At 40.2% G+C, this 23,346-nt stretch overlaps 1 protein-coding gene across 8 annotated transcripts in view; it reads right to left on the bottom strand.

The window, feature by feature from the left end:
- TTLL7 (tubulin tyrosine ligase like 7) overlaps positions 1-23,346 on the bottom strand; it is a 104,840-nt gene that overhangs the window by 13,984 nt on the left and 67,510 nt on the right. For 5 of the 8 annotated variants that reach the window (XR_005294620.2, XM_038414802.2, XM_043490766.1 and 2 more), the window contains 8 exons: positions 23,170-23,317; positions 23,008-23,081; positions 17,198-17,333; positions 16,193-16,279; positions 12,907-13,102; positions 11,613-11,893; positions 8,128-8,241; positions 4,455-4,535 (listed from right to left, as the gene is read on the bottom strand). Coding sequence is in view for 6 of the 8 variants with exons in the window: in XM_038414802.2 (XP_038270730.2) it covers positions 4,455-4,535; positions 8,128-8,241; positions 11,613-11,893; positions 12,907-13,102; positions 16,193-16,279; positions 17,198-17,333; positions 23,008-23,081; positions 23,170-23,317 (1,117 nt within the window). In the remaining 2 variants the exon portion in view is untranslated. The remainder of the gene's footprint in view (positions 1-4,454; positions 4,536-8,127; positions 8,242-11,612; positions 11,894-12,906; positions 13,103-16,192; positions 16,280-17,197; positions 17,334-23,007; positions 23,082-23,169; positions 23,318-23,346) is intronic. The other 3 variants (XR_006273731.1, XM_038414808.2, XM_043490767.1) reach the window with 1 other exon arrangement.

Below are 23,346 nucleotides of genomic sequence, written 5' to 3'. Positions count from 1 at the left end.
ACACCAATTACAGGGGAAACACCAGCTGGAGTGATAAAACCACAGCTAAAATTAAACTGGATGGCTGAAACTCTTGTAGTAGAAGAAGAAAAAAAACCCAAAAAACCAGGGGCAATTGAAAACTGTGTGGTCAATGAAATAGTATTCCCAGTCTGAGATACTTGTTAACATATTGGAATGATGACACCATATCAGGTCTAAGTATCCCCTTTAGCCCACAAGAGGGGGTTGTGCCCTCTGCCAGTGTTTCCCTTCATGGAGATTCTTTCCCCCCCACCATTTTTTAAAGGGATAACCTTGTTGGAATAGATGAAAGAGAATCCCCAAGGTTCCGTACAGAGGACCCACATCTCTGCTGCAGCTTTGACCCCCAGCAGATTTCCTACTCCTACCAGCCTAGGTGCAAAAGATCTATGCTATCAAGGACTCCTCCTAGCTACAGTTGCCCTGGGGACCCTGACCTTTTCCCCCCAAAAGGGATCTCCACTTCAGAGAAGACTGCAAAGTTTGGGGTCTGGGTTCCATTATCTTTTTCTTGTATACTCCACTGAAGGGGGGTGTCAAGGTTCCTTCCCTACTCTGAACTCTAGGGTACAGATGTGGGGACCTGCATGAAAACCTCCTAAGCTTACTTTTAGCAGCTTAGGTTAAAACTTCCCCAAGGTACAAACTATTTTACCTTTTGCCCTTGGACTTTCGCTGTCACCACCAAACGTCTAACCGGTATTATTTTATTAGGAAAGAGTCCGTTTGGAAAAGTCTTTCCCCCCAAAATCCTCCCAAACGTTACCCTCCCCTTTCCTGGGGAAGGTTTGATAAAAATCCTCACCAATTGCCTAGGTAACCACAGACCCAAACCCTTGGATCTTAAGAACAATGAAAAAGCATTCCGTTTCTTAAAAGAAGAATTTTAATAGAAGAAAAAGTAAAAAGAATCACCTCTGTAAAATCAGGATGGTAAATACCTTACAGGGTAATTAGATTCAAAACATAGAGAATCCCTCTAGGCAAAACCTTAAGTTACAAAAAGACACAAAGACAGGAATATCCATTCCATTCAGCACAGCTTATTTTCTCAGCCATTTAAAGAAATCAGAATCTAACGCATATCTAGCTAGATTACTTACTAAGTTCTAAGACTCCATTCCTGTTTTGTTCCCGGCAAAAGCATCACACAGACAGAGAGAGAGACTTTGTTTCTCACCCCCCACACCCTGAAAGTATCTTGTCTCCTCTTTGGTCATTGTGGTCAGATGCCAGTGAGGTTATCCTAGCTTCTTAACCCTTTACAGGTGAAAAGATTTTTCCTCTGGCCAGGAGGGATTTTAAAGGTGTTTACCCTTCCCTTTCTATTTATGACAGGGGGATAATGGGCAATCTTGTCACAACCACGTCATACGTAGTCAGACCTAGTAGTCAGAGCCAGAGTCTGCACTCATGAGACAGAAGTCAAGAGTCAGCTGGGTTGGGATACAGGGAGATCAGAAGCAAGAGACAAACTGAAGATCAGAACCACGAGTCAGAAACCCAAGTCAGGGCAGGTGAGGATATCAGGGAGTCACGGGCAGGAAACAAATGAAATCAGGAACCACAAGTCAGATGTCAGGAGTCAAGCCAGGCTGGAATGCCAGAAAAAATCAAGCAGGAGCAGGGTTAAGGTTGCCAACTTTCTGATTGTGGAAAACCAAACACCTTTGACCAGCTCGCTGCCCCACCCCCACCCCTTCTCCAAGGCCCTACCCCCACTCACTTGATCCCCCTCCCTCTGTCACTCACTCTCCCCCACCCTTGCTCACTTTTACCGGGTTGGGGCAGGAAGCTGGCGTGCGGGAGGGGTTGAGGGCTCCGGGTGGGGGTGCGGCCTCGGGGGTGGGGCCAGCAATGAGGAGTTCAGAGTGCGGAAGGAGGCTCAGGGCTGGGGATTGGGATGCGAGGAGGAGTGAGGGCTCTGGCTGGAGGTGCGAGCTCCAGTACGAGGCTGGGAATGAGTGTGTTTGGGGTGCAGGAGGGGGCTCCGGGCTGGGGCCAAGGGGTTCAGAGTGTAGGAGAGGGTGCAGTCTCTGGGAGGCAGTTTGAGTGTAGGATAGGGCTCAGGGCTGGGTTGGGATGCGGGAGGGGGTGAAGGCTTCGGGCGGCACTTACCTCAGGTGGTTCCCGGAAGTGGCTGGCATGTCCGGCTCCAAGGGGGAGAGGCCAGGGACCTCCGTGCACTGCCCTGTCTGCAGGCACTGCCCCCGCAGCTTCCATTGGCCAGGAACCACAGCCAATGGGAGCTGCGGAGCTGTCACTTGGGGTGGGGGCAGCATGTAGAGCCCCCTGGCCACCTTTGCACATAGGAGCCAGAGGAAGGACATGCCAGCCACACCTGGGAGCCACGTGGAGCCGGGCAGTGTCCCTTAGCCTTATCTCTGCTGCGCTGCTAAACGGACCCTTAATGGCCCAGTCAGCGGTGCTGATCGGAGCCGCCAGTGTCCCTTTTTGACCAGGTGTTCCAGTTGAAAACCGGATGACTAGCAACCCTAAGCAGGGTGCAGGAAGCACAAGCCCCACAGTTCAGAGCAGGGTGGAACCCAGTTGTTTGGACAGCTTCGTGTTCCTTCTACTGGCTTACGTAGGGCCAGCAGGCCAATCAGCCAGTCTGGGACTCCACAAACTGGACCTCATGGGTGGAGCCTCACGCAGGGGCTGGGCTTTGTAAGTCTCAGGTAAGCTATTGCTAGCAGGCTGCAAGGTGGAGGGTAGGAGCGTGGCTGCTCCCATAAATCTTGCAGGCCAGGTTTGAGACCTGTGGGTCATGACAAATCTTCCTGCTCTTCCTATAACCCACCACTCCCACTGTGTAGATCCACACACCAGCAGAGAGGCCTATGCAGGTTTGGTGAAAGATGGGGAAGAGTGCTGCTGAGGCAGCCGAGCTCCCCTGCTGCAAAGGACAGAGTAGGTCTATGCACTGGATCTTGGGGTAATGACCCTCCCCAGTGCATTACAAATATGTAAGAGATAATCATTGGCAAAGAGTACTCAGCAGAGGGACTAGTGGCTGTCAAATAATGAAATAATTCAGTCTCAATCAATGACTGCTACTACTACAATACATTCACTCTATACTTTTTAAAAAAAATCTCTGCAGAAGTGTGGATTTATGTTGCCACTTTATATAATTCCAAAAGGCCTGTAATTAAGTTCACAGCTAACCTGCATCATCAAGTTCTCATCAAGTCTTTGTCTCTATACAGCTACGCCAGTTTTATAAAACTATATGCATAAATCTTCCATCTAACGTATGGACTTGAGGTCAAATGGTCAATTACATCACATCAAATGGACAAGTTTTCTTTATAGCAGCTTGTCTGTACCCAGTTCCAAACACAGAGCAGGTAGTTTAATGCAGTATTCAGGGCTACAGAGATTAAAACAATTGAACATGAGACTGCAGATTTTGTAGGGGCAATTTGAAATGTGGTTATAACATATTTTTTCTGTTCCTTTATAATGATGTTTCACTCTTCCTAACAACAATACATACTATATATTAAGCACTTTACGCAAAGTGCTTTCCACTGTTTTCTTTAAAAAAAAAAAATAGATTGGGAAACTGAGGCACATAGGAGGTTAAGTGACTTGCCCAAAGTCAGACAGCAAGTTCTTTTCAAGGGCAGAAGAGAATCCAAATCTCCTGACCCCCAATCCAGTGATATATTGACAGCATCTCACCTATTCCCAAATCAAATTTCAGCTATTTTAAGGAAAAGGGACACTGGATTACAAAGCCGAGACTGACTAAAATACGTTCATTTTTTAAAAATGGAGATTAAGAATGAAGCCATTAGCACACTATAAACAATAGCAGCACGCATGTACTACTTCTGTGAACTGGAGAAAGCATGACAAGCAATGCTAATCTTTTGTGGGAATAAACTATTTGGCAAAAGAAGAGGAATAACTACCATGCACCTTGTAAATTCAATAGAAGATTACAACATTGTTAACAATCTTTGTAGCTCTACCTCCAATTCACTGCCATGTCATTAACAAGCCATCTGCTAAGATACTACACTCAAAGGGACAAATTCATACTCAGACAACTCAGACACCTGATAGCTATATTTACTTCTTTTCTTTTGGTGGGTGGGAGAAGGAATTTGCTGCACATGCTTCTTTGTACTAAAAGTGACAATTCTCCACTGTTTACTGTTCTAACAATCATTTTTTCCACAAGCTCACATTATTGACCCTCAAGTTGCAAGACCTCTCTCCTCCACATGTTGACTTGCAACCACACATGAGCTGTCCAAGGTATACTCCAAACAAAACCTGGCACTATGCATACAATTCTACACTAAGATACTCGAAAATGGGTACCCAAAATTAGGCACCTCAATCCATATGTAGGCTTCTAAATGCATGTTTACTACTTAATAGTATTTTCAAAGGTTGAAGTGTGTATCACTCACCTTTCGTTGCTTTACAGAGTCCAGTTTTATCAGCCAATATGAAGCCACATTTGTCTTATGGTATTTCCAATTATCCATAATCTGAATTAGTTGAAAAACAAAAGATAAAAACAAACATCTATAAAGAGTGGAATCTGACATTTCCAGCAAAAATATTACGTTGGTAAAATATTTAATTGTTTAAAAACAATCCCAGCATTTTGTGCAAAAAATAATTCTCTGTTCTACCTGATCATGCCATAGCAGTGCAAGCAAAAGCATGGGGATGGGTACAGAGTTCAATATTATATAACCATTGTTTATTCGAGTAAATATGAAGTTTTGTGCTTCATACAGGTCATTAGAGGTAACTTTAAAATACCCTTCCTAATAATCATACAAAATGTATTTTTATTTTTCCTCGGTTACATCTAAATATTAATGAACTATTAACATATCTTTTTAATTTCTTGCTATTCTGCTCCTTTGGCTGTATTCCAGATCAGTATCTATTAACAATTTTGCCTCAAAGTCATCTAACACCTCATCACTTTGTTATCTGACCTCTTCCAACCCTGAGATTCTTATTTTCCTATAGAAGTTTGCTAAGTGGCTTTACAGAGGACTTTGCAATAAGGAAGCATATTGTCATACTTAATGTTATATCAGGACATGCCACTAGATGGAATACATTTGAAAAAAATATCGAAGAAGCATTTTACTTTAGTTCAAAGTCTAGAAAATGAACAGCCTAGGGGGAGAAACCTATGAGTGAATCATTCAAATGCCTCAGTTCCTATCCAGGCAAAACTCCCTTTGAAGGGCCAGATTCTGTGGTCAGCTAGAACAGACCCAAAGCTGGTGGATTTGGCTACCAGAGGACCCAGTGATGCAGAGCCACTGTTGCAGCCCTTATGTCACCCTCTTCTGAACGTACATTATAAGGGTGCCCATAGGGGAATGGAGGCAGTTATGTGGTACTCCTTGACCTTGGTAATCACTGACCGCTGCAAAAGGCCTTGGGAACAACTGAAAGCCAGTGTGGCTCAAAGCTGGTTTAGGCATTATAGGTAAAATTTTCAAAAATGTAGGAGCCTGAGACCCATTTTCAAAAGCATCTAAGTCACTTGGGAGCCTAAGTCCCATTGACTTTCAATAGGACTCAGGCTCCTAAATCACTGAAGTGCTTTTGAAAAGTTTTCCTAGTATCATCACCCAAGTCAACCAATTTCCCAGGAGCAAAGCCAGAGATTCTGCCCAGCCTATTTGACACCAGGCTCATGTCAATCATGTTATAGGGATTCACTTAATGTAAAAGGCAGGTGCTTCGCTAGCTATGCTGTACAGTCAATGAAGGTGTTTTAAAGGAACCATGTGGCTCAAAAAGTCTCTCAGGTTCACAGCCCTATTTCACAGCTTATCCAGGGAGGAAAAAAGAGGAACCTATTAAGCTGAATATTTGCATTCTTACTCGCAATTAGGAGCAAAGGGAGCTCTCAAATTAGACTATAAAGGGAGCAATTGGCATAACAGGCCTTGCACGCCTCTTCGGTGATCAAGAATTAGGCCAGGCCCCACACATACCAGGGAATTTCGTTTTTCAGATGGCCCGTAGATAGGGCCCTACCAAATTCACGGTCCATTTTGGTCAATTTTATGGTCATAGAATTTTTTAAATAGTAAATTTCATGATTTCACCTATTTAAATCTGAAATTTCACAGTGTTGTAATTGAAGGGGTCCTGGCCCAAAAAGTTGTTGTGGAGGGGGTCACAAGGTTATTGTAGGGGGGTTGCATACTGCTACCCTTACTTCTGGACTGCTGCTGGTGGCGGCACTGCCTTCAGAGCTGGGCAGCTGGAGAACGGCAGCGACAGGAACCCAGTTCTGAAAGCAGAGCCACTGCCAGCAGCAGCACAGAAGTCAGGATGGCATGGTATGGTATTGCCACACTGACTTCTGCACTGCTACTTGCAGAGCGGGCCCTCAGTCAGCAGCCGCCACTCTCTGGCCACCCAGCTCTGAAGGCAGCAACCCAGATGTAAGGGTGGCATGGTGTGGTATTGCCACCCTGACTTCTGCGTTGCTGCTGGTGGGGCGCTGCCTTCAGAGCTGAGCACCCAGCCATCAGCTGCTGCTCTCTGGCAGCTCAGCTCTGAAGGCAGTGCAGAAGTAAGGGTGGCAATAACTCAACCCTCCCACCCACCCCAAATAACCTTGCAACTCCCTTTTGGGTCAGGATCCCCAGTTTGAGAAACATTGGTCTCCCCATGAAATCTGTATAATACAGGGTAAAAGTACACAAAAGACTAGATTTCATGGTGGGAGGCCAGATTTCACGGTCCGTGACACGTTTTTCATGGCAGTGAATTTGGTAGGACCCTACCCATAGACTGACCAAGGATTGTCTCATGCCTGTGCTTCTGGGTCACACACAAGAATTAAGTCCTAGAGCTATAGTCAGTAGAGCTGGTTCAAACTCAGAATTTCCATTCTGTTTTAAATTCAGAAATTTTGAAAAAGTTTTTGTTTTCAGCAGGAAAACTGGAAATTTTGAAATTTCCCATCAAAAAAAAGTTTAAAAAAATTGTTTCAGAAATATCTCCCTGGTATGCACGTTTGTGGGGTATCTTTGCCCTCTCAGAGAGGCTGAATTACTATATGAAGTCAGTATCAATGGCCATTCAGGATTTGCGTAACCCAGAAGGCAGTGGACATTTCCACATGGATAGTGTCTGGAGTCAGGAAGAGCTTTGCATACATCTTCATCATCACAAAGAAAACTGTCTGGTCAGCCCCTACCAATAACAATGAAAGCTGCTAAGTTCCCCTGCAAGTGGACACCTGACTGAACCAGGATACATTTGGTTTAATCTGCGACATGTTAACATGCGTATGTTACACCTCTGCCAGACAAAGAGCATAACACAACATCGCTATTTACTTTTTTCTTTCTTAAAATGATGTTTATTTCTTTGCTCTTCGACTTTTTCAATGTTTTTCCAATCTGCACTTTGTCTCTCCCAGCATCTCTTCATATTTGGTATTATTTTCTTTTAAGATTCCCCTTTACTGTTTAGCACCAAGCACAGCATTCATTGCTTATTCTTTCACCTCCTTTCATATTCTTCTTTGTTTCACGCCAACCACTAAGGCTCAGAAGAATGTTAGATAAAAGGAAAAGCCAAGTTGGCAAACTGAAGGAGCCAGCAAGAATGCAAACGGTAATCCTGGAACTGGTACTCAGGCTTCTACTTCACCTTATTGCATACCTCTCTGAGTTCGTTAGCATGCCTGTTCAGGGGTAGTGATAAACATGTCACAATCCATATTCACATTCTGTGAAACATAACTATTAATTAATTGTAACATTCTTCTTTGCTTACTTAAAAGTTTGAACTTTAACAGGGAAAAACCTCCACAATTATAAACTTAAGTTACTTAATCTTCCTAATTATAAGTGTTTGTCACATTTTAGAAAGTCCTAAGAATGATTTCAGTGTTGTTCTTTTAAGGTCAGGTAGAATGTAGAAATCTGAGCTTTTGGAATCCTTTGATTTATGAATTCCATGAGCTGTAAGGCCATAGGAGCTCATGAATCATTAGATGTACTTTTTATTTTCCCAAGTTTGTAGGGACTTAATATAAAACAGTAAGTGTCCTGTGATGCATCTTTCTTATTGATAGATACTTACATTCTCTATGATTAATTCTGCCTCTTCATCTGTTTTTCCTGGGAACTTGATCCTCATATCATTGAAAATGAACAGTGTCTCTCTTGTCAATGCCTCTTCTTGCTCTTTTGTTCTCTGTTGAAGCAAAGATTCATTCAAAAATGCATATGGATTTGATTTAGTAAAGAATTAGTGATTTCATGTGTATCTTTTATGTGAAAGATATTTCCATGGTAAAAATATATTTATCCCAAAACAGAGGAAAATAAATAGATTTTAAAAAAATAATGTAAACAGTATATGTACATAATACATACACTGTATGTGTACATTAACATTTAAGTATTGACTAAAACTTGTAAAACACTGCAAGAGAAGTGAAGTCTAAAGGTAAATTTGTTTCAGATAGATGAGAAAAATCTGCTATATATTTATGATATACCCCATTTAAAATATACACTTGAAACACAACAAACTTAAATTTAACATCTATTTTATGAACAAAGAGGATTCTCTATGCAGCCACTAACAAACAACCTCACAGAACCCTACCACTGCACCTCCAATGTGAGCTGAGACATCCATTGCTATCCAGTCCTGCATCTCAATTTAGCACAAGTTGCCAATCATATGAAATCATACCAAACTTCCATGCACAGGTTCAGTAAATGAAAGGGTGAAATCCTGCTAAAGTCAATAAAAGTGTTGCCATTGACTTCATGGGGCCAGGATTTAATCTCAAGTTATGAATGTTTTTGATCAATATTGAGATGAGCCTGTGTGACAGATGGTTAAGATTGTCTAAGGTGTTCTAGTTCCCTCAGGATGGTGCTACGGGGGCAGAGTTAAGGTTGTTTGTGATGATAGATAGTTAGATTAGATTAGATTAGATTAGATTAGATTAGATTAGATTATAACTCCGCTCTTGCATATTTCAGAATGTCTGGAGGCTTGGGATGGGGCTTGATTTTATATTTGTTAAAAGCTGAACATTAACTTGGTATGCACAGCCTTTCTAATATCTGTGGATTTTGGGAGAAGTACAGCCCTTAGTCTCTTAAGGGCTTGTTTTGGCCGAATTAAGTGATAGATACTTTAAATCTTAACAAAATAATTTTGTCATATAATATATAATAATTTGGCTCTGAAATAAAGAGGCATCTAATGCCTCTTGTTTATTTCTATTTATAATTCTGGGTTTGTAGCTCAAGTATAGGTTGTTTTTCCATATTTAGGTTCCATATCTTTATGCATTTGGTTTTTAAATCAATATAATTAATGGTAATATAGGTCACTAAAAACATACTTTCTTCTCACTACTCAAAGGGCTGATAAACATACACTTTCCAAATAATTTATTTTGAGCATGCTAAAAAGTTATGGATTATCCATTTTAATTTTTACTCTCTCAGCAATATACAGTACATTACGCTTGGTTGCAAAAACAATCATGCAGTACTGTGCATGGAACTCAGTCCATAAAGTTATCATTAAATCTTTCCCACTGCTATTCTGTAAGTAACTTTATTTGCATTATTTTAAGGAATACGACCCCAGTTTTGTCACTGAAACAAGGATATTCTGTAATACAAGATCTCTGCCAGTAGTTGAAGCTTTCTCAATGAAAAAGTAAATCTGGTTTCTTACTTATGTTTATTTAAGTGAGTAGCTCATTTTCAGTGGCATACTGTGACAGACTCATTTTAATGTCTCAGTAATTTGTATTTGATATAGATCAGGATTAATGTGGAGAGAGAAGTCCATACTAGCCCTGTATCAATAAATTCTCAGGGTATGTCTTCGTGATAAAATGGAGCTTTTTTAACCTCGACTTAGCTAATGTGAAGGGAAACATCCTTAACGCTGTCTGTAGACACAGGTTAATACCTTTATAATCATGTTAGCCGAATTTAAAGTTGTACAAAAGATGGTCAGGGATGTTTTACATCACATCAACTAACTCAGTTTAAAAAAGAACCTTTTTTCATCTTCGAGACAGAGCCTCAGAGGCAGCAGACAATGAGCTTTTTGCCACATTAAAAATTTTGGTTAGGGTGAGTAAAAGTTAGAAAGGTTAATTAGCATCCTAAAATAATTTCTCACAACAGACATTCCTCTGAGGGGGAGAGGGATTGCATATGTGGACTGAAAGTGCCCATTTTAATTGACCTATCTCCAAAGGATTATTTGAGGGTGATAAGGGGACTGGAAAACAGGAATTGAAATGGTTTAGCTACAGCACTTAACATATTCCTGAATTAATTTTGGGACAGATCCCAGGGACCACCACTTTGGCATGAGTGGGGCATGCGGAACATCACAGAAACCTGTAAGGGATAATGGAACTATGAAAGGGGAAACCAAAGAGGATGATCTCAGATAGGTTGGACAAAGAGGGGAGAAATCCAACTCTAGAACTGTAAGGCAGTAACTATACTGCAGCTAACCACAAAAAAACAATGAACCTACCTATCTTAATTCCTGTCACATGTAAAACTAGATATGTGGTGAAAACTCTTTTAATCTGATCTTCCATTTATTCTTAAATACATCTTGTTTTTAATTAGGCCACTTGGGCTTTAAGGCTTGTCTATGTTAAGGATGCATTTCAAAATGGGAGAAAAGCTTCGTCTTCATTTGGGGGAAAAAGTGTGTTTTTACTCTGAGACAGCTAATTGAAATTAGTTATCTCAATGTAAAATCATAACAGAGACAAGGTCCTGTAGTTTTTAACTTTATATAGCTGGTTGAGGTAAATCCCAGGAGTCGATGGTATAGATTTTACCTCAGCTAGCTACATCGAGTTCAAAACTAGCTTTACCTTGTCAACTAGGTTTTTACACCAAAATAGGTTTCTCAATATATACACATACCTCTTGTTGCAGGGAAGATATAGCCTAAGTCTTACTAATGCAAGCCCTGCTTTACTCTAATGCAACATATCTATACAGGGGATTTATATTGATGTTGACACACCAGCATAGTTCTGCCAGTGTAAAAATCCTTAGGCAGATAAGCCTTTATATTGTTTGGGAAATCAATAATTCCCAAATCATTCACACATACTGTCCTGGAGAAGAGAAAAACCTTCCATCTTTTAGACATGGTGCAGGAAGGGTGTTTGGAGCTCAAGATTCTCAGTCACAATGGCACAGACTAAGAAGTCCTTTCCCATAAATTGTGGTGTTTGCAGGGCTGCAATCTAATGAATGCACTGGAAACATGAAAGAATCACTGCAAGAGCTAATTTTAAGGAGCACAGAGGTATAGCAATCCAATACTCCTGTGATTATATTAAAACATAAGCTACTTCAGTACCTCAGGATCTCCAACATTGTATCAAGAAAACGAGTAATGTTGAAGGAAAACTACTATTATACGCCAAGATGACAGCAGTACTGTGTTGAAAGAAATTCAAAATCTTATTGAAGCAGTAGTACACAAAGCAATACTGCAATACATGTTTTAGATAAATAAAACACATGGTGATGTTTTTATTAACTTACCCCTGAAGAGTGTACTGTGCCCAGACTAGCAGTATTACACAATCTGACTGAAGATGAATTACGAGTTAAAGAATGGGACCTATTCATTGACGACGGACGTGGCATTTGCACTGCAGGTTTGGCTGAAAAGGGACGTTGCTCAGCTGCTTGTGACTGTATAGCGAAGATTGATATTGAACGGGGACAGCTTACAGAACGCCTTATAGGACCTGTGGATGATGTGGAGGGTGAATGTGATGGAGTTTTTATATTTTTAATTAAAGGTTTCCAGTGTAATCTGCCTGAAGACAAAGACAATGCAGGATATAATTACTTTCCATCCATTTACTCTACGTTCCTCTGTCATTACTGACTAGAGAATATGTCTATTGGAAATCATAAGGTTCTCCAGTAATAAATGCTTTATGCAACCCATAAAAGTACCCATTCCTGTCCACAAATCAGCCTTCCTCAGTTAGGCTCAAATCCTCTCCCATGTACAAATAAATTTGTCGAAGGGTGCATGCATCTTGTGGTTCAGTAAGATGGAATGTGGACTTCCTCTATGTGGGCAGAGAATTAGGGGGAAGGGAGTAGGGACTTTGGCTTTTCTGGACAGCAGAACTACACTGATCCTCTACATTTTAGGCCTTCTGCAGCCCAAAATAAAAATAAGATTCTGATACAAAACAATTTTTGGCAGCAGTACCATATGCAAACATAACTACATAGCTATATGATGACAACTTCAATGCAATACTTCTAAACTACATACTACAAAAACACAAATAATATATTGTACAAACCATGTCAGCACTTTAATATTCAATCTTACACTGTCTAGTTATTGTTCTACTTATTTACCTGGAGAGCGACCCATCTGTAAATCTTACCTTCTGCACTTCCCTAGATCATTTTTTTATTTCCCAACAAAATCATGTTCAACAGAAATTAAAAACAACAACAACAAAGAATAAATTTGATTGGCAACTTTGCCAGAAGTAATGAAAACAAAGAGAAGCATACACAACACATCCAATGGTAGCTAATGTTCATCCTTTTCTTTAATAAATAGCAACCTGGCAGCAAGTCATGCATAGGTTATTTTGATACAGCTTTTCTGTCAAGCTGGAAGTGGGTTTTAAAGAAGAAGAATCAAACAAGCTAATTTGTGACTCCAGGTGGTCTAGTATCAAGGTAGTCGGTCAATTTTCAGGAATAAATACTTTGTCACTGTTAAGTTCTGCAGCACAGAAGTATCTTATATGATTTTTGTGCACATTAGATTTAATCAAAATTATGATCATTCACTTACTGGATCGCTCTAATAATTTATACTTGGTTTCTTCAAGCTCATATGACACTTTCATCTCTTTTTTCTCATTGTGATCTTCTATTTCAGTTTCCTCCTCCCATTCTGATGTGTTGCTGCTGCTGTCACAGCTACTCTCACTACTGTAGTTCCTCTGTTTTTTTAAGGTCTGTGAACTTTCTGGCATAGAAGACAGGGGCTAATATAAAAAAAATAAAATGCATAATAAATTCCTCCATTGCCCAAAAGGAGCATACTTAGGCCTTTATTTAGGAAAGCACATAAGCAAATGCTTTAGTTTTTACTGAAGTAAACTTGAAGTATGTGCTTTCCGGAACTGGGGACTTAATGCTCTTTTTCTCACTCACTCACTGATGGCAGGGATGTGTGTTATGGTAATTGCTTTATTATTTCCCACAATACCACAGTATGTTATGAAGGGATTTTTAATTGTACAGTTCACACATCTAATTTCTATAAGTGATACAAGTCAATGATGTAATATCATTTTTTATAGATTTTAGTCATTACATATGTTTATAATAGCTGGAGCTATACCTTACCAATGCCAGTAACATGCAGACAATAAGCACAGCAGACAACTCTGGTCAATACAGTTTTGAAAGAGAAAATAAAAACAAATGTTGCAGAAAACAGAAGCAGAGAGAAGAGAGCATGCTCTGCTAGGTATCACTCTGGTGCTCCATATGCACATGGGATCATATACCATTAGATAATTAATCTTGCACTATCATAAAAAGAATTGAGAGAGAAGAAAAAAACAGCAGGAGACTGAGAAACAGCTGTAGAAACAGTAAGCACAGGCTGAGAATTCGCCTTCTTCCACCAACCATGAAGCAGACAGAAAGCAGAAACATCAGTGCTAATAATCCCCTCTGTTATATTTGTCACCACAAGAAGTCTCATATTGTTATTTTTTTTCTGGTAATTAACCATTTTCCCAGTTGAACAGCCATATGATGTCTATATGTCTGCTTTCCAATGACTACTAACTGTAAGGCAGATGCTTATACCATATTGTCACTATCTCATCTTCCTATTCACATATTTGATAGCAAATTAAGTTTATAAGGCAAAAGTTAACATGGTAACTGAATTTGTTTTGGGGAAGGTCAGAGTCATGCTGGAAAATATTTCAGCATGAATTTAAAATGTCATATGCCTTACTGTGCTCAGATATTATGGTGATGGGCAGCAGTACAAACCTCCTTAGATAGTACTTAGGTAGCATGTACTTTAAAAATAGACACCTCTTTTCAAAGACTTTTATCTGTAAAGGTAAGGCGAAAAAATTTTAATAGCAACCTGTCAGGCACAGTATGCTTATCTTAATCCAAACCAGCTAAGAGACTGTGGAAGAAGTGTATTGCCATTGTATGGTCTTGGTAATTACTCAAGTTAAATGAAGTATGTTTTGAGGGTAACACTTCCTTGCCACAAGGACTAATTTAGGTGCATTATTGGGTCGGTACTTTTTCAAAAGCAGAAAGTACCTTCCCTGGGTCAATTAACTAAGAAGAATTTTCAGCAATACAAATAAAAGTTGAAGACAAAAAGGATTTCAAATAAATTGAGAAAAAACACAGATGACAGAAACACATTTGCACAGAAAGTGATCTCTTATGGATCATCTGGACCTTTTCTCTGCATCATGGCAAAATTGATTTCAACATCTCTAAAACATCTATGATAAATGAACAACAGATCTAGTTTTAAAGGCTGCAGTAAATGTGATTTACCAACCTTCCTTGACAACTTATTCCATTGCTTAGTAATTCTAATTATTAGAAAAAGTTTCCTAATTGTTAAATCTAAATTGTCCCGATGTAAACCCATTCTGTTTTGTTCCACAAGAAAATGACAATTACTAATCTCCTCTAAAAACCTGTTATTTTGTAGGTTAAAATTTTTTTATTCTTGTGAACACACTGTACAAAGAACAGTACAACATAATGAAACATGAGGAAATAAACCTTCCAGTGTGTGTGAGGCACCTTCTGGAGGCTTTAAAATTATCCACCCCAGTTAGAAAAAGGAATTGAAATCTGGGGGCTAGAGAGTGTTCTTTGGTGCATGGGACAGAGAGTTAACCCATTGGCTTACAGACTCCCTTTAAGTTTAATGAGTTTCTTGCAGAAATCCCTTTAATATCAATTGGGTATAAACAGATCCTTTTTTAGATCCCAATCCTGCATACAGATACACCCATATGGATTCTTACTCTTGTATAAGGTTCCACTACAAGATCAGATCTATAGTTAGCATTGGTTTTGGTCAGGAAGTGCAGTCCCAGATTTGTACATGAGGGTAATGATTTGAGGAACAGAAAATGTTGTGAAGCTTTTCTATTCCTTTACACACACACAAATCCAGGTGAATTCAAACACCTAAAATGTGAGCTTTTCTAAACTGAGTTAGAAGGATTGAAGAATGTAGGCAAATAAATAATTTAGGCTTGATAATACAGTAATTAATCTTTGCTGATGGGTGAGAAAATGAATTTAACGCAATGGGCTTCATATGAACTATGTGCACTATCCGCAGGAACTATGATAAACTAATACACATTTCATTTAAAATCTGATTCTGGATATGAAACATCCTCTGTAGCAGGATGACACTTTTAGCAGTGCATCAAGTCACACACACATCATAATCATAGTTAATACTTTGAACTTCCAGAGTGCCTTTCATCCCATGACCTCAAAGTTCTTTAAAAACATTAATAAATTAAGGCTCACAACACCCCTTTGAGATAGGCAAAGGATATAAAGCAGTGATGGGCAACCTGTGGCCCGAACGCAGCCCATCAGGGTAATCCACTGGTGGGCCGCCAGATGGTTTGTTTACATTTGCACGGCCACCCGCAGCTCCCAGTGGCCACGGTTCGCCGTTCCCAGCCAATGGGAGCTGCAGGAAGTGGTGGCCAGCATGTCCTTGAGAATTTAGTTGGGCAGATGGCAATTTCCTGGGCCCAGATCTTCGCCCCTGCTGCAACCCAAAAAAACCTATACAAGAGAGCTCCGAGGAAGAAAATTCCTGCAAGAACCCCCACACATAGCTCCTCCTTTATATTCCATTTGAAGTCATGGTTTGCCCCCTCACAGATGGGCCAAGGAGCTCACCTCCAAATCTCTTCAGCTTAAGCTCCACAAGGCTGTAGGGAAACAGTATGCATGTACCTTGTAACCAACCTATCCACTGCTACCTGCAGCTTACCTAGCCTAATAATCTTTGGCACAAATTAATTTAAAAATTAGTCACACACCTTGGGTCCTGGTTGCCTGGTGGATTTTCCCATCAGTTTTTCATCATCTAGTTCACATTGCTCCAGAAGATCCAAAATGTCTTCCTCCTGAAAATGTGAATTAATTAATGCAAAGCGATGTAACTAAAAACGACAATTCAAAACACATCCCACCTTTCCTCCAAGAGTAAAGTGGCAGTTTGGATTGAGATTTAAAAGTGATTTTCTGATCAAATAATCACTAAACACTTGTGTGTGCACATATGTGTATTCACATGCTTCCAAAGACTATTTTGATAAAATAATAAAATCTTGATATTAAATTCTTTCCTCTGATGTACACCACTCCAGTGAAAATCAATGATATCTGCAAGAGTGCATGCTGAATTTGACTCTTATAGTTTGTTAATAGCTATTTGTGTGAATGGCTGGACATAAACTTCTGTTAGACTGGTGGTTGATATGTTATTGAAAAGGTTATTTCCCCCTAAATTTGTAAAAATTTCTCAGATTTGAATAATGACTTCTAAATCATGATAATTTCAAACATATCCATTCTTCAAGTGGCTATCTCTAGGAATTTCCCCTGAGGGCCATAAAGATAGTGGAGCTGGCTCTATGACAGCTGTTGTCCATCCAGCTATAGTGGGCATCCCGGAGTAGCCTGGGACCATTACTGGGGGAGAAAGAAGGCAATTATCAGTAGGCAGAGTTGTCTTCATGGGGATTTATGCAAGAGTTTCGTTTGGCCACGGGTCAGGCTGAGGATCAAGAAAATGGAAAAGTGGCTTAAAGCCACTTGTCCTATCTCCACCCTGGGTCTTATGCCCAGTGCAGTTCATCCAGACTCAGGAATTTGGCCAATAAGCTACATGAAGAACAACAATAAAACTACAGAAAAATTATAAGGTGTTGTTATTAATGACACATGAGCAAAGATGATTCAAACCTGATTCAAAACTTCATGCTGGGTCATGGAATTCCAAGATACATAATTTTAAAGCCAATACTTCTGCACACTAGTACCTTCATTCTTTTCAAAGGGTTATTCAACTCCCGCTGAAGTGAAGCTGCTCTCCCAGCAAGGAACGTCTGGAAAGCAATGGCTAACAAACTCTCATATTTTTCAAGTAACAGCTTATCATCAGGAGGGTAAATTCGCCTACAATTAGAAAAAATGAAATGGAGACAAGTAGAACATAAAGTTGAGCTACTGACCACACAAGGAATACAACTAAAGTAACTATTTCACAAAACTCATTATGTAGGAGATTTAGTCAGTCTGTAATTATTATTAAATGCATACTGTGACTAAGACACTCTCACCTAACTTTAGCTCAGTGGACACACACATGCTTTAGCCAGCAATTGGCTGATTTAAAAAAAGAAAGAAAGAGAGAGAGACTGACAGTGCAGGTTCTTTTACAGAAATATCATGACTGAGTCTTGGAATACTCACTGAAATTTCAACTTCAGATGTCAATGAGGCATGAAACATTAACAAAATGCTGTATTCAGAGGCATGAAATATTTTGTTTTGGAACAAAGCAATATAAAAGGATTGAAAATCTTACTGATTAACTACTACGCTTTTATGGGTATGCTATAAATTAAAGCTTAGAGACAGACTGCACTATCCCAGTAACCCTTTCAACATAATGGACAGGAACATTCACTATTAGAAAAACATTATCTAACAAAGATGGAGAATGGCTCCAATTTTCCATTACGGCAGCTATGACCATTATTCTTTACAACGGTGGGTAGGGAGATTATGACAATGCAAAAATAGGACTGAGTGATTTATGCACATTTACAAAGAAACAATTGGCTCTGAAGATTCTGAAGAGAATCATTCCTAATCTACTTGTCAGGAAAAACTGTATAGCATAGCCAGAGACTGTAAAACCTGGTGACTAATTTCTAATCTACATTAAGTGGGCAAATAGATTATAATCAGTCAGCATCATGTAACTGGTGTATTTTAGTGGGTCTCTAAGGGTATGTCTACACTTCATTGTAAACCCAGGCTCAGATTCAGGTTTGAGCCCAAGCCCCCTTACTGTCCACACACAAGCCTTTCTGACTTGGGTAAGCAAGTGTAACCCATGTGCCTAATAGGGAGATAACTCTTTTAGAGACCCATTTTGGGGGAGGTAGGACTGAGCTGTGTCTGGGTCATTGTTGCTAGGCAGATTAAGCACTCCACATCCAGAAGCTTCTGGAATTGGGTGTGGTAGTTTTGGGTCTGCTCCAATAGGTCCTGTTGCTGGGGTCAGACTCCAGGAGGGCTAGAAGACAGGGCACTGCTTTGCAGAAGGCCCTGTGTCCTGTGCGAGTTGGGAAAAGTTGAGCCCAGGAGCAGGAAGCAGGCTGTTGTCCCTAACTCTGAAGCATTTTGCAGCAGGTTAGTGATATTGTTAACCCTCTAACAGGGAAGCATGGGCAATGCTAATTATAGCAAGGGGAAATTGGGAGGGACAAATAATTTCTTCTATTTTAATTGTATGCTTTGAATGTTGTTTTGATTTTAGCCAAACTGTTCTAGTTAAATTGTCTCAACTAGTCTGAGTCACCAACTTTTCTTTAAATGTAGTAATGGGGAAAGAGACGTTTATATTTTGCTATTCTCAGTTTTGTATTTTATTGTAACGTGTTTTTTTTCCTTCAAATTGATAAATTTAACTGAGTGGCTGGTTAATCAGTTAGCTGACTGGCTAGCAGTGATTTCAGCAGAAGAAGAGTCTGCATGGATTCCAACTGAAGATTCCTACAAGCAAGTGGAGTAAGATGTTTTAGACTCAGCAGATTGTATAGATTTGGTGATCAAAGACTAACTGAAACTTAGGTGAACAAAACCTAAGCTTTTGGGAACTTTCAGGTTCTTCTCACTGTATTTCTGTGGGGACTGAACTGTTCAGATTTTAATTTATTTTCTTTATTCACGTTTATGTATAACTGTGAAGATAATGTCTGTGGATTATAAAATAGCCATGTCATGCTGTAAAAATTAGATTATTCTTTGTTTCTTTATCATAAGTTTTAAAAAAGTTATTTATTTAAATTCATTTCTTATTTCCTTTTGGGACTTGAATGGGGGGGAGGAGGCTGACCCTGTGCAATCCTTGCTGAAAATCCTTAGAGACTGAACTCTGGGTCTCCAACTACTCTTCCATGGGAGCTGGAGGGGTTTTTTTTAGGCACTGGAGAAAGATAATTAAGTGAACTCTAGCCCACCCAAAGGTTACACAAGCACACAGGAGCAGGGTGTGGGTCCAAGGCCCAGTTCCACTGTGGCTCTGGTCCAAACCCTGTCATTTTGAAGTGTGGACGCAGCTCAAGCCATAGACACAGGTCAGAAGATTTGCATAGTGCAGTGTAGATGCGTTAGCATAATTGAGAGATTCAGTTCCAGCAACTGTAAACCTGTGTTTACAATGCAGTGTGCATGCTCAACAGTAGACTTGGAAACCCCAAATCCACAAGTGAAGGTCCCACAGTGCAGTGTAGACATACACTAAGTCTTGTGAATTTTGAAAAAGACTCGCTCCCCTTTTGCCTGCTCACAATGTTTGGCTCCTTGAAAAGCTACCTCTTTCAGCGACCTTCACTCAGATGGAGAAGAGTGGTCATGCTCTCACTAGACTTAATTAATATAATCCAGGCATCTGCCAGAGAAGATTGCTGGAGAGCAATCTGTAGCACTCCCTTATCCAGTGGTTAGACATATGGTCTTTTTTCCCAGCTGTATGTGAAAAACACTTTGGTTTTCAGTTTCATAGAATTGCATTAGTCTAGATTCACACACATTGGTTTAAAATAAACGTAGTAGCTTTGGTTCAGATATACTTTTGTACATGTAAGCAGGGTCCGAATGAGTTCTCCCCTGATATCTAGTGGTAAACTGTGGAAAAAGACTTCAGAAGCTGATCTCGTTTGCATGGACACACCCACCCTGCCGATGTGCTCAGCATGATCCGATTGCTTGCCCAAATGATCACTTGTGGCTGGTGTCAGATCCCCAGTCTCCTTGTTATTATAATAAAGGGTTGTTATCCTTGTTGTGTGAACCGAGGGCAGCAGAACTGTACCTAGCATACCCCAATGGAGGGACTCACCCTCAACTGAACAGCACTCGCTAGACAGGGGACTTGGGTTCCAAAATCTAATGAACTGATACAGGATGTGGGCCCTATTTAAGAGTCCTAGACACCATTTGACCCTTCCTCTCTCCATGGTATAATAAAAGAGGTAATTTAGATTCAAGTGAGAGTCTTGTTACACGCTGCAGAGCTGAAATCACTGATACCTAGGTCTACACATTATACTTACTTTCGGAGAGTGTCTCTATTGCAAAAGTCTGCCCAGTGTGCACCAACAGTGAGGCTCCCCCACTAACAGCTGAAATCACTGAGAGCTGTGTTATAAGTGCGGGGGTGGGCCCAAAAGATGTTTTGGTGAGCAGTCAGCAGCGTGGCTGGCGGAGAGCCGCGGCCAGCAGGGCCAGAGCAGAGCCACGCAGAGGAGCAGCAATCGGCCGTTGGGGTGATGAGCGAGTGCCCAAGTAGTGGAGCATGTAAGGTGCCTCCTTACCCCCCCCTCCACACTGGGTGGGAAGTGAACTCTGCAGATGAACCTCTGAACTTTGGGGCTGCACTGGCCAAGGACAGCAACTGTGAGTGGGGTACAGAGAAGGGGTGGACACATTAAAGGGACTTTTGGGTTGCCGGACTTAAGAACCTGAGGGGAAAAGGACACTGCCTAACTTACTTGGAGGTGGGTCTTTTGCTCATGGTTTGTGTTTATGAACCCTAGTTGCAGTGTTTTCCCAAATTAATGCTGAGTTACTTCCCTCCTTTTATTAAAAGCTTTTGCTGCACTCAGAGACTCTGTGCTTGCGAGAGGGGAAGTATTGCCTCTTAAAGGCACCCGGGGGTGGTCTGTAATTGTCCTAATTGGGTCAGGGCTTGAGCCAGTTTTGTGTTGTATTGTTGAAAAGGAACCCCTAGATACTGAACCTGGCCCTTGTTGCTGCTGGCTCCACCTGGCAGAAGGGTTACATACAGATTCCATTTGCATGCTATGGTGAATATTCAGTGATCTCAGGCCAATGGAAGATTCTCCACTGGTCTAAAACAAATTAAAACCTAGCACATTTCATAACCATTCAGCAGCTATGCTTTGTGTGCATTACAGACAAGGCTGTGTCAATGGAGAAATTAGGAGCAACCATAGAAGTTCCACAGAGAGCAAGGGAGAATTAGAGAGGGCCAGAGTGCCCTTAGTAGGAGCCAGAAGTGCATCAGAGAAGGCAAGGGAATAGCCAGTAGAAGCTTCCCCACTCTGTCACAAACATTAATTTCACTTTTCTTGAAGGATCTCCAAAGTGTTAAGAGGACTGCGAGGGAGAGGGAGTGAATATAAGGTGTGAAGTCTCATTTTATGAAAAAGGCCTCCTGAGCCAGTATGAATCTGTTGGTAAATTTTCTCCCATTAAAAAAAAGAAAGCATCGAGACTATACCCTAATGCCCAGATACTGTCATGCACAAAACCTCAGATAATTGATTTCTGGAAAATCACTTCTATCATAAATTTGAATTTCACATCAATATCCTCTTCAGTAAAAATTATGGAGTTGGTCCTAAAATCAGTGGGAATTATAGTTGCCTAATAGATGCTCTGTACTTCTCAGGATACTGCCTTATATTTATACATTGAGAAGATAATAGGCCACATTCTGCTCTCAATTATACAGGTATTATATGATGCCAATAGTGTTACTGTGCATTTAGATAAGTGAAAATGAGGGAAGAATCTGATCCAAAGTGTTTTCTATTTCAGTGCAAGACAAAGGCAGAAGAAAATATGCCTGACTAATATAAGAGACCATTTGTTCACAAAACAATTACACTCAAAGGTCTAAAATAGGTCTGTCAACTTGCAGACATACAAGTTTCTTGCGGTTCTCATTTAAAACACTCATGTCATGTCATGCCATGCAACTATAGTAATGGATTGTTCATCTTTCCATATTGTAAGGCAGCTTTTTTAAAAAAATCTAGATTTTTTCATTAACATTTTAAAACAATAATTTACTTGTATCTTAAAAGTACAGAGTCATATCCTGGTATCCAACCGAATTATACAGAGTGCACGGGTGACATAATGCTCACCTATGTACTCCTTCAGTCGTGGAGTTGATGTTAAAAACACCCTTTATTCCTTAGGGTGTTACTTTCAAATATAATATTTACCATAGATACTTCTGATAGAATAAAATTGTTGTGTACTTAAATTTTATCTTTTTAAATATTAAAATCAATACAGTGTGCTTTGTCTAGAACATAGCAAAATCAACATACTATTAAGTAATGTGATCTTTGCTCTATTAAAATTGTTGTTTGTTATTTTCAAAGGGAAGATACCTAAAGACATACCATAGATAGGCATCATCATTATCACCCCCTTTCTGCCTACAACTTAATAGCAATAGGATTATTGCCTGGTTGCAGGAACAGGCCCTTTATCTGCAGCCATGCTTCTACGTGCACTCAACATTTATGTCCAAGTCTTTCAGGTAATTATGTTAGTGCCTATAGACCATATAACTAATGCTTTATAAATGCCAGATGCAAACACACACTTTGGATTAGAAGTTCTATTACCTGGGAAAAAAGACAGCATCTGGTGCACAACAATACTTAAAATACATTCCTGTAAATAATTTTTCTACAGAAAATCTATCATTGCCTCACATTTCCATTATCCTTAAATAAATCATTCAATTCTGGACTGATTCATCCCACTCAAGCAGAAAGATGGAGGGTAAAGTTACCTGTAGTTCCCCATGTGTCTGTTTTCATGCTCGTCTCTGGAAATCTGTTTACGAACTTGCACAAGTCTTTCTTTCTAGAAATCAAGTAAGAAAGAATTAAAACTGATTGAGTACGAGCCTTGGGAAGGAAGGAAGGAGTAGCTTTGTAAAATTACTTTATACCAGTTCTTCTCTTCTCCTCTCTAGCGTGTGGCGCTGTTTTTCCCAGTCAGAGGATCCTGGTGACAGTCTTTTCATTGAGCCTTGACCATAAAGTCTCTTTTGAGCCTCAGCTTTTTGTTGGGCTAAGTTTCTCCTTTTATCACTTGTCCTAAAATACAGATTACATTCAGATATGAC

The sequence above is a fragment of the Dermochelys coriacea genome, chromosome 8 (genome assembly GCF_009764565.3).
Source record: "Dermochelys coriacea isolate rDerCor1 chromosome 8, rDerCor1.pri.v4, whole genome shotgun sequence".
Classification (NCBI taxonomy): Eukaryota; Metazoa; Chordata; order Testudines; family Dermochelyidae; genus Dermochelys; species Dermochelys coriacea.
Note: the sequence above shows the minus strand (reverse complement) of the source record. Positions and strands in the feature narration are given on the sequence as shown.